The sequence below is a fragment of the Bombus affinis genome, chromosome 8, assembly GCF_024516045.1.
Source record: "Bombus affinis isolate iyBomAffi1 chromosome 8, iyBomAffi1.2, whole genome shotgun sequence".
In the NCBI taxonomy this organism is placed as follows: Eukaryota; Metazoa; Arthropoda; class Insecta; order Hymenoptera; family Apidae; genus Bombus; species Bombus affinis.
The window spans coordinates 15,565,585-15,583,571 of record NC_066351.1 but is presented as its reverse complement, the minus strand read 5'-3'; the positions used below and the strand labels follow the sequence as shown (position 1 = coordinate 15,583,571).

Below are 17,987 nucleotides of genomic sequence, written 5' to 3'. Positions count from 1 at the left end.
TAAGTAGCTTGCTTAGTCAGACACAGCCTATTGAATTATTTCTTTCGTGAAAAGCGACCGCGCCTTAAGGACGATGCAACCAACGGTAAAAGTCTCACGAATGCTGACCTGAAAATACGAGGGGATTAATCGTCTTTTCGTCGTCCAGAAACACCGCCATTTTACGATGCACGCGAACACAGCCTCGATTCTTTTTTATTCTCTGCAGGAACGTTACATTCGACCGTACCAGTGTACGAATCGTATTTCTTTAAAATTTATCGCACGTCTCCCAATTGCTACGACTCCCATTATCGTTCCATTAAGCCGCCAATAAAATGTCAAATCCCCGTAATTTACAACTAATAACGTAATTCCCTGTTTACACTCGGTCTTACGACTCATTCTCTTTTCCTTTTCTACTTTCAATTTCTTTTCACCGGGTAGATACCTCGGTTCGGTCCATCCTCGAGTTTTTGCTCTCGTCTCCGATCAACTAGCCGTCACGGTGAACGGTTAAATTACATCGTTCCCGCGAAACGTGTAATTTTACGGTGCATTACGTGTGCATCAATCACGTGCTCTTGTAATTTCCCAATGCTGTGTGAATTAATAAACCAGCCACGGCTAATAGATAGTCCAGAGCTTTAATCGTTTCGAGATGGATTTTTCTTTTAACAATAAATATATAGCAACGATACAGTAACATAGACTGTACAATAGACTCAACTTTGACAAAATATAGGTTGATCGTAATTTTTTAAATACGATATGTCCTTTTATCGTATAATAGAATCCTACGTCCCAGTAGATCTCAATCCAGCCATCTTCTTAAGTTACCGTGCGATATATATTGTACCATTAGTCTCGTAAAGGGTGTCTTTCATTTAACGCTAGTTACATCTTTCTCTCGACGTGTCATCAATGAGAATATCGTTCGCGTGATAATAATAGAACGTTGATATAGTCGCGAGTAGAAATATTCGAGTGTCGAATTATGTATATGCGAGTGCTCTCAACCATATTTAAAAGCCCTGACTCATCTATCACGTTAAGATACAAGAAATGGCTATTAGCAAACAATGTGATAGCTTCCCACGAGTGGCCACCATGATCTACATTTCTATAGCCTCGATCGAACAACTTGATGCTCGAGGTTGCCTCCCCACCATAAATCCAACAATACGAAAGTATGGAACTTGAACATCATATGAATATTCAGATTATTTAGCTGTTAAAATATCGCATTAGCATGTTTATTGCGGATTCGTCATCTTTGATGCTGTACTTGATACCGTGCAATACTTGCCTTTATACTATGAAATTTTACGTATGTATCTGATTTGAATTATTGTGAAATATCGTTTCGTCATTTCGTGCCACTTGGTTCGCGTTTTGCGCAAAACTACATTGCACATATACCACGAAAATTTATATGTTTATGAACAGAATTAAAGAAACAGGACCTAGACTGGCCAAATAGTATATCGAGTACTATACTGCATGTGTTTTTGTATTTTTAAATTGCTCATAAACACGTAAAAGCTCGTGGTGTATATATAACCTGAAGGTACAAGCCAACTCGAATCCGCGTCGTGAGCTCGTTAACACGCAGCCATAGAAGAATAAAAAGCATTTGACGGCAATGTGATAATAGATTTTTATTGACATAGAATAGCGGATGCAAGGGAAATATTTCTCCGACCTCGTACGTCTAGAGTCTTTTCTTCAGACCATAGCAGGAACACGCGAAAGGGGAACAAAGCAGCGTGTAATAAGCACGTCTGTCGCGAGAAGTGACAGAACGCACTGTGTATGCAGATCACGTATGCGTGCCAACAGCGACTACACACGAGCTTCTTCGTCTTGCACGCACGTGCAGCGTGAGCACTTTTTAATTGACCCTCGGTCCCTAGCGACTTTTCCTCTTGCGAGCTTATCGACGCCAACGATCCATCGTCCAGTGTGCTCGTTCCCAAAATAAGAGCCATGCATCCCTTGAAACGTGATTTATAATACGATTCACGATAGAGATTACGGTGTTTTTCGCGGGAACACCGTAATTAGGCTTGGTCTGAACGTTTTTCGTGCGAAGACGAAGGGTGCATAAAATTAGAAACGCTGGGAATTCGCGAATTTTGTTTGTTCCGAGCCACTCTGTACGAGTTCTCTGCAATTTCGCGTTGTTTACGATCGCTCAAAATATTAACCTGTAAAATATCAACCGATTAATTAATTCCCCCAACTATCCTTAGAAAGTGGCAAGTTCGGAAGAAAAAGGAAATTGTCCGATCGTGGACATCTTTCGTATCCCATAGAATAAAATACGTTTCAGAGTACTACAAGCAACCGAGAATGCTTTTAAATTGCGAACTAATAGACGTCGTGAGATATAAGCAAGATATTACTAGATGGAGTCTATCAATGTCACGTGTAGGCTACGAACGTTTCTTTAACGAAGGTATTTTAACGTCAACGTCGCGAAGCGAGTAACGTAGTAGTATGCGTACTTTTATCTAGAGTTTTCTAGAACGCGAAAGGATAATAAGACAAATCCAAGCATACCGTTCCGTATGTAAATTTTGTAGAAAGTATTACATTGTTGGTTATCTTGATAAAAAAGAGTTCTGGGGTAGCGTTGTAAATGGGAATGGAATGGCACAAAGGTTAACGTAATTGAGAACGAACGTGTGCTTTCTCAGCTGTTAATAGCAAAAAGAACATACGTAAATGGTTGGCAAAAAATAAAATGGCACATTGGTTCTTTCAGCTAGAAATGAATGAAACTCTATCGTATACATGATTCGGGCTACCTGGAAAGATATTTTAAAGGCCCACGTAAGAGCATGAACGTTTACTGCCAATAAAAGCAGTCTATTCGACGCGGCATACGCGCATGGCTAAATTTACTACGTGGGAAACTGGTTTCAGCTACTTCGTGGCGATACCTTCTCTATACCACTCCGATCGTCAGTTTTTATTCTCCAATTAACCATTTAACAGAAGATTCGATCAGTTTATATGCGATACGTGGAGCAATACCGATTTCAAGCTGAGAGCGTGATTTCTAACTCGATTTACAGTTCACACAACGCAACGATCACGAGGCTCCGCAATTGTCGATGACGTAATGACAAGACTGTACGTACCATTTATTCAAACGCTGCGTACGAATATTATCGCCTATGTTTTCTCGCCATCTCCGTCACGAATTTCGTCGAATATCGTGTCATAATTATTCTTGGATCTCAATATCGATTATTTAACGATACGGTATTCGAATTGCAAATTCCACGACAGTCATGATACCTAGATCACGATACATATAAAGGATATTTTTCAAACTTGATAAAACCAGTTTTTTTCGTACGTGCTCGCTTATTGCGAGAATTAATGCGATTCGTTTATGTAATCGTGCGAAGAATTTTCACTTATCTCGCTAGACATTAAGGGGATTAAGCGTCGTGGACGATAATGAGAACCCGGACGATCGACACGTTTCGAATATCAATGACGACGGATCTACGAAGACTTCTTAGTTTCTGAAAACACTTGTTTTCTCGTCAAAAGTATTTTCAATGTTTTGCCAGTATCGACAATTAACAGACTCGTTGGTCGAATTATTCGTAAAACAACGCTTAACGAAACTGCGAACTTAATTTGATAAACAAAGTTTATTTTGATAAACGCAACTTGTTTATCCCTCATGATGCTAATTTAATTCGCATCTTGAGAACGAATTCGCATAATGCTGCAAAGTTGATGCTACCTCGAGATAAATAGTCAAATTTACAAGCTCTTTCACTAGAAATAAACAAACTGAAATTTCTCGTACAATCAGACACAAGCTTATTAGTGTCATATCGCAAATAATAGGCAGACGCGGAGAATGTTCTTTCTTAAATTTAATTGATACGAGGAGCAGACGATTAATATTACTACTACGAAAATATCAAATTAGTTTTAAGATAAGCGTAGATTTAATATAATTGCGTCGTCGATTTATTAAAAATTCTCTTCTTTTCTTTTCAGACGAACAAGAACGCGTACAGAAGAAAACTTTTGTCAACTGGATCAATTCTTACCTTTCTAAGGTAAGGACAAGCACGCAAAAATTAAGATAAAACTCGTAGAAACAGCTTTCCGGAACCAAGTGACAGGACGAAGAAAAACTCGAAAAACCTTGCAGCTGTTTCTCTTCGGCAAACGATCCCTTTCCTTGTAAATAATTCCCATACACCGAATGTTACGCAATTTTTCTTGCCTCTTCTTCGTTTTTTATCGTCCCTTCTATATAATAATGCATCGTTGAAATTACCGCTCATCACGAATATCAGAAGTTCGGTGGAATAACTCGTGCCTGGCTCGCGAGTCTCGATATCGCTCCCCTACTTCCGCACTTCCGGATACTTCGAAACTTGAATTAGAAATCCCGGAACTGGAGGACGTGCATGCCCCAGAACCGGCACGACATTGCGTTCGATGCTGTCCTCTGATAGAAATAGGGAAGATTCACCTGTCGTGCTATTTTTAATTTATCCAGAAATACACGCACAAAAGCTGTAAGGAAGATTCGTTCGTCACGAAATGAAATCCAATTCGATGAGAAACGTGGCGTGAATTTAGAAAATTCCATTGACATTCATTTCGTTCGAATTTATAGTTACGACAAAATAAATAATTGTAACGACTGCTTTCTTTTATACAGTTAGGCATTTTCGACAACCATATATTTTTATTTTCTTTTTCGAAATTTTTGAATATGCATTCTCGATTGTCGTATACAAGTTTCGTTGTGAGTGTCGAGAAACAAGAGAGGAGAGTATCGATGATCGAAATCGCTTTCAGAGAAGTCCACCGCTTCGAGTGGACGATTTGATCGAGGACCTCAAAGATGGTACCCGCCTACTCGCATTGCTTGAAGTTCTGTCCGGCGAGAAGCTGGTAAGTTTCAGCAACGGTTGTCCTGTAACTCTCGATCGATGAAATACGCTCGTACGAAACGCGTTTGTCTGTTCGCAGCCGGTGGAAAGGGGCCGAAACCTGAAGAGACCGCATTTTCTTAGCAACGCAAACACAGCGCTTCAATTCTTACAGAGCAAAAAGGTGAGTAATCGTACTGTTCACAGATCCAAAACTACAATTCCGAAACTTCAAATGTAAGATTGACAAAATTTAAATCGAAAATTGTTCTATGGCTGGAAAGTCGTTTAGTATAATATGCATTTCGGACTCTCTGTTGCAGATCAAGCTAGTGAACATAAATTCGTCCGATTTGGTAGATGGACGACCGCCCGTAGTGTTAGGCCTGATATGGACCATCATTCTTTACTTCCAGGTAGACGTTCTTCCATTCGTACGATCGAATACAATCGAAGCTATTGAAAAAATCGCACACGTATTACTAGAATGCGGTAGTTGCTTAAATAAGACGCCCGTGCCACATGTAACATCGAATTACATAAACGCGTTACGATATCCGCGCGGCAGCACTGCGACGATCGTTTGCAGCGGGGATTAATTTGCTTGTGTCACGAAGTTGTTCGATCACTTTTTCTCTACCGAATTGTTTCGTGAAATCTTAGAGCAATAATTCTTTATACGAGTACACTGTTCCGTTTTTTTAACGACTTTTTTTTCCACTTAAAGTTGATAACTTTTCTTATTAACAAAATTAATCCTCGTTAAGAGCGAAGTAAGAAATTACATTCCATTCTGCTAACCGTATTTATTCCATGAAAACAAGCTACGATCGAAGGATCGAAGGAAGGTGAGTAGCTAATTAAAAAAAAGAACTGAACAAAAAAAAAAAAAAATAAAAAATTAAAAAAAGAAAAGAGATTGCCGTCTAACCTGATACGATGTTTATATGAATATTAAAGCCGTAGAAAAATTCTGTGTGTACAGAGGAGAATATTAAGTTAGCACGCACCTACATGATCTTACGCATCACCCTAGTACGCACGCTAGTCCTTCCCTTTGTGAATTTTTCTGTTCTCACCCTCGATACCCCGACCTTGTTGGTTGTTGTTCGAACTCCATATTCCGCGGTCCACTGATCGCGCGTTTTTCTAGATCGAGGAAAATACCAGAGCTTTGGAATATCTTGGACATACGTGGGGTAGTCAGAGCAGTTTAGAGAGTCTTAGTACCCAAGGATCAGCGACCAGCGAGAGGAAACGCATCAGTAGCGAGAAATGGAAGCAGGGAGCGAGGAAGACTCTGCTTCAGTGGGTCACCAATGCCCTGCCAAAGTCAGTATTTTATACATAATCTTTATATTTAGCTATTTGTCATTTAATATCCTGGTGTATAATAAGATTCCTTGTAATTTGTGCATTTGCAAAAAACGGGACACGCAATAAAATCCACCGCTTTTAACACACTATTAAAGAATGTATCACTGGAACTAGCAGGGTGTTTAAATTGACCAATTAATTTTTCGTCAAAATTTTATCCTGTTTATGGTGCATTTCTAGCCGCGTGAATGATTCTTTTGTAAAACGTAAATAAATAATCGTTGTCTTCGTATTATATGTATATCTTTTTATATATCTTTCGCGTTGATCTCTTTGATACTAGTTTCATGCTCTAGTCATTGGAAGCTCTGCCATTAAAAAGAAAACCAGAATTAAAGTGTCGAAAACAGCATTGAACCAGTGCTAATATCGCAACACTGATAATTTCCTAATTTACAGAAAGTAAATGTTACTTTTCTCAACACAGGGACATCCAAGTACGCGATTTCGGCGAAAGCTGGCGTGACGGCAACGCCTTCCTGGCCATCATCGACGCCATCAAGGCGAACTTGGTGAACATCGCGGCCATGAGAGAAGCAACGAACAGAGCTCGTCTAGCAACGGCGTTCGACGTGGCCGAATCCGAGCTGGGTATCGCCAGACTTCTCGATCCCGAGGACGTCGACGTTCCCCAACCTGATGAAAAATCTATCATGACATACGTGGCTCAGTTTTTGCACAAATATCCGGAACCAGGATCCGCCGCTTCCGATTCGTTCGCGGCTGTACAGCAGGAGTACGATAATCTGCTTGGTTGGCTGTACGAAAGGCTGAAATACCTGGAACAGATGGGTAGCTCCCCGTTGAGTTATGATGTATGTTTTGGTGTCTGTACGATTATTTTAGTAATCGAGGAACAGCGGTTTTAATGGTGTTTTTTTGTTTGAATTTTATATTCGAAGGAGTACGCCGCGTTGAAAGCAGAAGTCGAGCAACAGAGGGTTGTGTACAATAAGCTACAGCGTCTCGTCGAGACGCCTAGCATGATCAGCATCACGCGGGACTCATGGAAGCACGTGCAGGATCTGTGGAAGACCCTGGAGATGCTCGTGAGTTGAAATTTTATGAAATAATAAATAATCTATTGGGATGATTTAACAGCTAAAACAATGAAAGTTTCGACCGGCAGCTCTCGGTCTGATTGACGTTCATCCGTGTACCATGTTCGATCAACAAAGTTTGAAGTTCAACAAATTAATTATGAACATTTATTGCTCGGTAGGCAAATTGCATCGTTGACGATCCAAGTGAAGTTTCGCTCAGAAACTCCATTAATATTGAAATAAACTTTTAATGTTTTACTTAATAAATGATTGTTCGATGAATGGATAAAGATCTCGGAAGATTTTCAAACTTTTTAGAAATGCGAAACAGCAAAGTTTAAATATCAATGAATCGATGTGTGTATGGAGTGTGAAAAAATATGTTTGCCTATAAAGAATTAACTAATAAACGTAATTTGTATACAAAGATATTTTCTATTCCAATTTTGCAGATGTTACGCTGGCTCTGGCTCTTAGACTCCTATTTGCCAGGTGAATTAGGGGTCGTAGGAAGATGGTTGTGTCGCGCAGAGGACCTTCTGCTATCCGACAATGACATCCCCGAGGAAATGACGGAAGAAACCGCCAACATAATCTCGAATAAGCTCGAGGAGCACAAAAAGTTTTTCCTCGATCTTCCGTCCATGACGGAACGATTTCAAGCGGCGAGAAGTAGCGAGGCCGCGTTGAAAGTACATCCTCAACAGTTGAACGAAATGGCGACCCGATTGGATAGCCTGGCGAGTCGCGCCGCCAAACGTAGAATCCGACTAAAGTTCCTGGAGCATAAGTGCTGCCTTATTGCTTTCTTGTTCCTAGTTGAAACGAAGTTGAAGAGTTGGAGCGTGAAATACGATACTGAAGAGAGTGTGCACCAGATGCTGGAGCAGTATAGAAACTTCGTATCGCGAAACAGAATTTTCCAGGAGTTCCAGAAAGCCTACCTGGACATGCAACAAGTCGTCGAGGACTACAAACGCGAAGGTGACGTAGGTGAGTGGTGATCTCTGTAATTTTATTGATTTAGGCGACGACATTTGTCCGTTAAAATTTACAAATTCTCAATTTTTTCAATTAATTTTATTTACTGATCCGATGTTTAGCGTCCGTTATTAAGGGTAGAGACACGACAGTACAGTTTTCTCTAGGATAGCAAAATGACTACCATTTGCACTGCCTTAAATTAAACAAATTTTTTTTGAGTTTAAATACAGATATTAATAACGATCGTTAGATCGTAAATCACCACGATCGATAGTCTTTATTAGGAAAAACGCACGATACAAAATTAATTACCATTAATCATCTACGATTCAACGATACCAATTGAGAGTTATAAATTCCTATCGTGGACAAACGTTTACTCTACAAATATCTGTTTTGCCATGTCCTAGACACTGAAGAAAGAGCGAGCATCGATCGTTTCATGCGAGAGACCAGCGACAAGTGGAAAAGCGTGTCCATGGATTTGCGTTGCGTGCAAAGCATGCTTGAGGAAGTGGTAGCTTATTGGCGTCGCTGGAACATAATCTCCGATGAGTTCGTGACTTGGTTGAACCGTGCTGAACCTGCCTTGAACCTTCCCGAAGAGGACAAAATGGAATTCTTCCAAGATATAAGCGTGTGGAAAGACAAACACCAACAATTGTCGGACACAGTGACATTCTTAATCGCCACATCCGACGAACCAGTCGCCTTGCAATTGAAACAACGTTACACGAGTCTCGCTTCTAGATGGGACTCGCTGTTCCAGGAAGCGAAACAGTACATGCACGCTGGCGACGTGATACGAAATAGAAAAGACTACAGACAGGGCGTGGAAACTTTACAAAAGTGGCTGAGGAACGTTGAATTGGCGTTATCAGCTACTGATTTAACCTCAACCGAGAAGATCAAGGCCTACGGTGAGAAGCTGCAAGTCTTCCATAATGAAGTAGAAGGAATCGAAGATCTTTTCAAGAGTATCAGCAAAAAATTCCAGTCACTCATTCAAGATTTATCTCGAGACGAAGTAGACAAAATGATGAACACCCTGAAGAAAGAGAAGGAGGCGCTGGTTAAAGTACGAGCCTTAATACCGATGCAGTTGCACCTGTACCATCAACTTCTGGTTCAGCAGGAGTCTCTAGAAGCTGGCCAGAAGGAAATAGCTACCTGGTTGGACGAAGCAGAGAGAATGTTGACCAATGTCGACTTATCAGGTGGTAGAGAGCATATTTTGGCTCAGTTAGAGCGTCATAAAGCCTTCTTCTCGAGAACTCTCTATTATAAATCCATGCTGGAGTCCAAGAACAAAGTATTCTCTAGTATAGTGAAGTCTGTGGATAGTCACGCGGATGTAGCTACCGCAGAAGGTGGCAAAACCTTGAGAGAATTGAACGAACGGTTCAATCGAGTGTCTCAAGCGGCTCAGGCATTGGAACAACGGCTTCAGGAAGCTGTTAGATGCTGGACCAGGTTCAAAGAATGCGAACGACAGGTCTGTGAGTGGCTGTCGGTCGCTGAAACCATGATGAATGACAAACATACCGATAATAGACGATCTATAGAGTATCACAAGAACTTCTTTAGCAATGTAAATGAGAAGTGGATCCAAGACTTTGTGAACGCTGGACAAGACTTGAAGAATATTCTGCCTGTTGAGAAGCAAGCTCCTATTTTGGAAGCTGTCGAATCGCTTCAGAAACGTTGGAAGGAGGTGTTGACGTTCGCTCCTCTTCATTTAATGAGACTCGAGTTTCGCCTGGATGAAACCACGTTCCTGCAGTACCTGAAGGAGATCGAGGTGGAGGTGAATTCGGAACAGCAGGCTTTGATGAAGAATGACAATGTTGAGAATATACTGCAGAGGAATAAAGAGTTTTTCGTGAACCGTGGTACAGTTCTGGAAGTAGAGAAGTGCCTGCAGACTTTGAAGAAGATCAGCAATGCTTATAGCCAGCTGATACCTAACGATACTAGCTTGTCCGAGGCTGCACAAAATGCTGAACGCCTGTGGGAGGATTCCGCTCAGAGAGTGGAACGTTTGAGGGAACAATTGAAACAAGTGCCTGAGCAGTGGGCTGCCTATAAGAAAAAGTAAGTACCGTGAAGGCTGTGGATCATCTATCGTTGACGTCTAGTAAATTTGAAGAATTTCCATTCTTCGAATTATCTTTTTACGAATCTTTTTTATTTAGATTTTTTTTTTTACGAATTTCTGCTATCTTCGTAAATTTTTATACATATACGAATTGTTGATTCAGATTTGACGAGATGGTACGATGGATGGACCATGTGGACAGTAACCTCGCGACTATTCTGCACGAGGTGAATACGCTGGAGGAATTCGAAACAGAAAAAACGGTATTCCAGGTAAGGATCATCCCTATTTTTACTCTTAAATAACAATAGAAATTTAGATGTGCATTACAAGACATTGTTAACGCGAAGCATGCAATTTTCTCTTCACCACGCACGTTGTATTTAAACGTTTCTTCTTCATTCTCTTCTTGTATTGCTTACATTGGACGTAGGTTCAAGTTTTAACGGTAAGTATGATCATGTACACTCCATCATGAAAATTCAATATGAAAACCTCACGTTACAATATCCAAGATAAATGTATCATATTACAATAAATTTCTTCAAATTATTCAACAGAAAATATGTAGAGAAGCAGACAGCAAGCGAGAAGAGATGAAATGGTTGGTCCAAACCTTGGATAGCCTGACTTCCAATCGTTCAGATCACGAAGCCCTTTCGGAGCAGAACCGTCTGGAACAGTTGATTACTCGTTATAAAAACCTCATACCAACCATAGAAATCACCATGACGAAAACCGATATCTATTCAAAAAGCTACACGTACAGAAAAGAAGTGCGCGAGGTGTGCACTCTTTTGCACAAGGTTAAAGATCAATCGAAGGTCGATGTAGTGTCTGAAATCCCGGAGACCTTGCAGACCGCGGTTACTCATCAGGAAAGCCGTTTGAACCAGTTGGAACAACAGAGATCGAATATCGTGAGCATGCTTCAACGTGGTAAAGATCTTTTGAAAGACCAACACGCGCCTCCATTTGTGTCCTTGGAGGTTCAGCAATTAGAATCAAGCTGGAATGATACTTATGGTCAGAGCGTGGAGACCTTGAAGTCTCTGAAGAGCTCGCAGAAATTGTGGAATACTTATCTGCAACAGAAAGAGGAGATTATGAGATTAATCGAGCAAGCTGAGGAAGAATTGAGAAAAATCGAGTCGACTACCTATTACGAAGCGTCTCAGGTATCATCTGACCTTCAGAGTAAGCAGGACTTTAGCACCACATTGAGAAAATCTACCGAAGAGATGATGAAAAAGCTGCAAGAGACGTACAGTCATTTGACAGAGATTGCACCACCTGAAAGAAGAGAAGTACTGAAGAAAGAGATCACTCAAACTGAGAAACGAGTGGAGACTACTCTGAAGACCGTACAGGAGAAGGTTGTCTATCTTCAGGAGCATAGTACTAGGTGGAACAAGTTCCAGGCGAAATTGAACGAGTTACAATTGTGGACGCAACAAAGTGCGCCTCAATCGATTGCAGATGCGGAAAACTTGGCCACCACTCCCGAAGAAATGGTTTATAGAACTGAGATCTTGCAGAAAGATATTCAGGAGAGGAGCAGGACGTTGAAATTCCTCGAAGAGGAATCAGAGAAACTGGTGAAAGGTACGAAGGAAACTTTCATTATTTTTTGGTATATTTTTTCTTTCAAATTTCTTCATAATAGTATTCCGTACTTTTATCATAAAATTTAATAAAATTTCAAACAACTTTCTCATTTATATTCGTAGAGTATGTCGAGAAATTTGATAGCAAAAAATTGAAACACTCTGTATAAACTTCCCATCCCTGTTTTTCTTTCTAAAACTAATTTATGTATAAAATAGATAGTCATAAATCATTTAGAAATAATTTATTCATATTTTCAGGCGAAACTGGTGGTCCAGGAAAGCAGCTGCGCGCTGACATCATAAGCCTCGAGAAGAGCATCGAAACTCTTCAAAAGAGTATCGTAGCCCAACGTCAAACCGCTGTGCAGAACTTGGAAACTTGGAAAGAGTACGAGAAAGGAATCAAAGAATTGAAACCTTGGATCGAAGAAGCTGAGTCAAAAGCAGCCACCATAGGCAGCAAACCTACGACTCTGCCGCAAGCTGCTCAAATGTTAGAAACCGCCAGAGCATTCGAAACACGATGTCAACAGCACTTCCCTCAAATTCAAGATTTATCCTTGGTCAGCCAGCGAATATCAGGGAAAACATCAGCCTCCGACGAAGTGGATGCTGTTCACACTCGTTGGAACGCAGTACACGATATAGCAGTCCAAACAACCACGAAGCTAGACAAGCTAGTCACTTCGTGGAACAGCTTCGAATCCGAGATCAAAGAATTTAACGAATGGTTGGAAAAATCCGAGAGAACCGTTCTCATAGAACCAAACACCGAAACACCGGAGGTATCGGTCTTAGAAAAAGAGCTGACCCGATTGAAGGACTTTAACAAGACTATATCCGATCATCAAGCTCAACTGATATCGTTGACCCAAGTGTCTGATCATATCAGCCACGGCTTATCTTTGGAAGGAGCGACCAACTTGAAAGCTCGTGTATCAGACATCAAATCCAGAGTCAGTAAGCTGGCTGACACGGTCAGATTGCAGATCAATCGCGTCTCTGATTCTCTGTTAGCTCGCCAGGAATTCCAGATGAAGATCACCGATCTGGAGAACTGGATGTCACGACTCAGATCGAACGTCGCTGAGATAAGCGATGCAACTGTTGATACCGTTGATACCAATCTTCAGGCTGTGCACGCGTACATTCAGGAACACTCCGAGAAACAGCCCAGTTTGGAAGCTATCTGCGAAGAAGTAAAGGTGATATGTCCTAAAGGATCCATAAAAGCTAAAGCTGCTTTGGTTGACACTTATGTAGATCTAGAGAAGAAGTATAAAGCATTAGGCGACGACTTGCAACAGAAGAAGAAGGGATTGGAGAAATGGATAGAAATGTTGAGTTGGTTGAATGACGCCAATGCTCAGTTAAGTCACTGTAAATACGAAGCCGAGGCTAGAAAACCTACTATTGCAGATTTGGAGAGATTCTCCTCGGAATTGCAGACTATATACGAGAAGATAGACACCTGGAAACAACATGTTTTACCTGACACTGCCATTGGAATTCAGATCAGAGACAAACAGGGCAAACCTCTGTCCGCATCGGGTTTGTTAAACGATTTAGAGAACAAAGCTTTGGCTCTACAGAACGAGATATCCGCGAAACGTGACAGACTAGAGAATCTTGGCGCCAGGTGGAACAATTTCAGAACACTTCAACAAACTATCACGGAGAAGATATTGAACACTCAAACTGCTCTTCAAGAGACGGTTTATAACGTTGACTCCTGCAAACAGTTGGCTCCTGCCGTGGAGAAGATTGATCGATTAATCGAAGAGCATCAGAAGAGAGAGCAGGAGAAAGAGATTCTTCATTTTGAAGGAAGTTCCTTGATGAAAGAGGACCAGAGATCGACGACCAATATTCAAGTTGTTTTATCATCTGTGGATGCTAATTGGGAGAAGGTTAACGAGCTTCTTCGAGAGCAAAGGAAGAAATACGCTGACATGAACACCGACTGGAAAGATTACGAAGAAGCTAAAGAGAAAGTGGAAAAATCTATCAAAGAAGCGACCAGCTTGTATCAATCAGTGAAAGGAGTTTCTTACGACGTTACTCAAGCGAATATCACGTTAGAGAAACACAAGAAAGCTTTGGAAATGCTGAAGAAAGGCAGACATTTCTTAGACAAAATGGATTCTAAGGCGCAACAGTTGACGAAGGAAGCTTCTTTAATGCCTAGATTCAATTCTGATCTAATCGAAAATGACTTAACCGATGTCCGACAGCGATACCAAGATACTTTCAACAATATCAGTGAAAAACTACAAACCTACGAGACTCAGGTAATCATCTGGAAACAAATAGAAGAATCGAAATCTGAACTTATCAAGTGGCTCAATAATACCAACGACGCTTTGACCACTGCGTTTGAGCGTTTAATGGACGCAGAAAATTGTCAAGCCAGGTTAATTAGATACAGAGAGGAGCTGCCTGGTTATCAACAATTGTATCAGAACATCGTCACCAAAATCGAACAATTAGTGAAATCGAACAACGATACCGATATTCCTACTTTAAGTTCTCTTCATAAATTGTTGGACGATCAGTTCAAGGTAGTTAAAAGTTCGGCGGATAAATTGGAATCTTTGACGTGTACGTTAAACGAAAGAGAAAGAGCGCTTAGACAGGAGCTGAAGAGATGTGGTGACGCAATATCGAAGATTCGCGAAGACATTATCAAATGCGACGATTTGACCGGCGAAAACACCAAGATTCTTGGTCGTATCAATAAATGCCAGGAATTAAAAACAGAATTGGAAGAATGTGATTACGCTCTGTCTAAAGTAGAAGAAACACTGACGAAGATGTCTACGGAGTATCCTAGCATTTCCAAGTCCAGTTTGCCAAAGGAATTGCAGGCTCTTCAGCTTCGAAGAGATGGTGTGGCCAGTCATGCTAATAAAGTGATAGCAACGTTGGTAGCCTTCTTAACTAAATTATACCACGAAAAATTCAGTGCTCTTCAACGTATGGTTGCGACGCTTAAAGAAAAAGTAGCTTGGTGCGAACCTGAACAAAGTAGCGATCGTTATAATCTAGAAGTGAAAATGGCGTCCCTGATGGACGTGGAAGCTGGAATTGCCGATTGCACCGCTAGAAAAGAAGACACTGACAACTCGTTGAAGCTTCTAGCATCTGTCGAAAGCGCCGAAACGATGACCGGCTTAAAAACGGAACGTGACAAGGTGGAGAGTGACTTGGAATCCCTGAAGAGTAGTTACAATAAGATCAAGAATGATCTAGAAAGAAACATCGCTCTATGGCAACGTTACGAACTTACATCAGAGAATGTTTTGTCTTGGTTGAAGGAGAACGAGAACAGAATCAGAGCTGAAGCTTCTGCGTTACTTAATTTAGACGATATCGAACAGAAAATTGCGGAAATGAGTCAAGTACAGAAGGCAGTGATGGAATATCAAAGTGAACTGAAAGACCTGACTGCTCTAGCCGAAGACATCACCAGAGTTAGTTCTGAATCTCGAGTGAATCAATACATCAGCCATCTTAATACACGTTACGATTACGTGTTGAAGTTCCTGGCGCAACATTTGGACAGGCTTAAAGAGTTAAAAGAGAACAGGGATCAGTATGTTGCTAATAAGAAGAAACTCGAAGCTTGGATCGAAAATGCTGAAAAAACTTTGAAAGCCTTCGACGAAATCACCGGACCAAAGCCTATAACTTTCTATCAGTCGCGCTTGAAAGAACTGAAAGCTTTTGCCGAAGGACGTGAAGTTGGACAAGCCATATTAAACAAAACTGCAGAAGCTGGCGAAACTTTGTTCGCTAGGGTCACACCGGACCAGAGAGAAATGATCAGGACCGAGTTGAGGAACTTCCGTAACCGCGTGGACGCAATGGCAGACCGTGCTAACGTGATTTATAAAAGAATAGAGAGCGATATGATGCACAGGTCTTCGTTCGAGGATAAATTCTCTCAAGTGAAACAGTGGCTGGTAGATGCACAGAATAAATTAGGAGAGAAACAGGAATTACTACCAACCTTACAAGAGAAGAAGCTGACTCTTCACCTATATAGAGCTGTAGCACAAGATGTTAGCGTGCACAAGAATATTCTTCAACAGCTCCAAGATAGACTAAGCTCAGCTCCGGATGACGATGCTAGTGAAATGTTGGGCAACGTGATCGAAGCTCATGAAAAACTGTCTAACGATGTTGAAGGACGAATTAATATAGCGGAGAAATACGTCTCTAACCACGAAGCGTATCTTCAGACGTTCGAGAAGACTCGGGATTGGATCAATACGGTAATCAACGAGGGAACGCCTATAATCGAGGACTTTTCGGTGGAACGAGACACGGCAGAAACTAAAATCACTGCTATCGAGAATCTTCTTCAACTGAAAGCGGAAGGAGATCGAACTCTGGCTGACTGTAACGAACAACTGAATATCGTTCTTGAACAAACTTCTCTACCAGGTCATCCAGCTTTGTTGTCTAGCTTTGAGCAACAGAAAAAGATATGGGAAGATTTCCTGAAGAGATCCATAGCCTCTAGAGACAAGTTGAGGCATATGTTCGACCAGTGGTCCGAATTTGAGAAGATCGTGGAAGACTTGGAGGCCTGGATCAAGCAGATGGAGACACAATTGAAGGATCAAAGTTTGAAGAGTACAGAGGAGGCAAAGAGGGCTCATTTACAGAAGCTAAAGTCCTTGGAAGAGAGCATCATCGCGAAAGGAGCTGAATTTAACGCTGCCATTGAGAAGAGTCAAAGTATCGAGGCTGAAGCAGACCTGGCCACCAGAGCTTCCAGACAGTCTACCAAGTATCAGGCTATCAAGAACCAAATAAAAGAAACCGTGATGCGGTACGAACAGTTCGTAAAGGAGCACAATACCTTCAATGTGAAATACAATCAATTATTGCAATGGATCACGGACATTCAATCGGAATTGAAGAAGCACAGCGAAATCGTTGGCGATTTATCCGTGTTGCAAAGTAGACAGAAGCTCATTCGTGACCTTGGTGATACCAGAACGAAGGAGAACGCTAGATTCGAGTCTGTAGTAGATCTTGGAGAGAAATTATATATTCATACGTCTCCCGATGGTAGAGAAATTATCAGACAACAATTGAGAAACTTGAGAACTCTGTGGGATGGATTCACTGAAGATTTGCAAAGCACTACGCAGAAATTGGACCAGTGCCTGATGCAGTTCGCCGAATTTTCCTTGTCCCACGAGCAATTGACTGCCTGGCTCCGAGACGTGGAACGAGCCATGCATCAACACACAGAATTAAAGTGTACCTTGGAAGAAAAACGAGCACAGTTACAAAATCATAAGATTATGCACCAAGAAATTATGTCTCATCAGTCCCTAGTAGAGTCTGTTTGTGATAAAGCTCAGCAGTTGGTGGATCAAACCAAAGACACTTCTCTCAACGTCTTTCTACCTTCTATTAAACAATTGTTCCATAACATCGTAGCGAAATCGAAAGATTTGTTGGAAAATTTGGAAGATTGCGTGGAGAAACATCATAGATTTAACCTGCAAGTGAAGAACTTCTCTGACTGGTTGAATGGCGAGAGAGACAAGCTTGCAGAATGCAACGATGTCACTGGAGAAAGGACAGATATTTGTAGAAGATTAGCTACTCTGGCGACGTTGAAGGACGATCAGATGCAGGGAACGGAACAGCTTGGAAAGTTGAAGGAACTCAGTGATACGGTTGTTAAAAGAACCGCGCCGAAAGGATGGGACGCCATTAATAAAGAGATCACCGTTTTGGAAAGCAACCTTCGTCAATACTTAAGCGAAATAGGTATTTGCAATTTAAATAAAATTCTTATGTCTGTAGAGGTTGTTTAGTCGTATTCAACTCGCGTCGGGGTTACCAATTTGTAGAGGTTTATGTGAAGAGGATGGTTGGTTGGTGAGGTTCAAAGGACGAGATTGCTCGTTGTTGAAACCGTCGAATATATTTAGAATAATAAATTAAC

General features: G+C 41.2%; 1 protein-coding gene across 2 annotated transcripts in view; it reads left to right on the top strand.

Annotated features, from left to right (window-relative positions):
• LOC126919715 (muscle-specific protein 300 kDa) overlaps positions 1–17,987 on the top strand; it is a 61,345-nt gene that overhangs the window by 13,254 nt on the left and 30,104 nt on the right. The window contains exons 2-15 of one of the 2 annotated variants that reach the window (XM_050729231.1): positions 4,012–4,073; positions 4,828–4,923; positions 5,002–5,085; positions 5,225–5,317; positions 5,726–5,749; positions 6,055–6,233; positions 6,706–7,093; positions 7,181–7,327; positions 7,774–8,314; positions 8,716–10,399; positions 10,567–10,675; positions 10,837–10,851; positions 10,964–12,008; positions 12,272–17,809. In XM_050729231.1, the coding sequence (XP_050585188.1) occupies positions 4,012–4,073; positions 4,828–4,923; positions 5,002–5,085; positions 5,225–5,317; positions 5,726–5,749; positions 6,055–6,233; positions 6,706–7,093; positions 7,181–7,327; positions 7,774–8,314; positions 8,716–10,399; positions 10,567–10,675; positions 10,837–10,851; positions 10,964–12,008; positions 12,272–17,809 (10,005 nt within the window). The remainder of the gene's footprint in view (positions 1–4,011; positions 4,074–4,827; positions 4,924–5,001; positions 5,086–5,224; positions 5,318–5,725; positions 5,750–6,054; positions 6,234–6,705; positions 7,094–7,180; positions 7,328–7,773; positions 8,315–8,715; positions 10,400–10,566; positions 10,676–10,836; positions 10,852–10,963; positions 12,009–12,271; positions 17,810–17,987) is intronic. The other variant, XM_050729232.1, reaches the window with a different exon arrangement.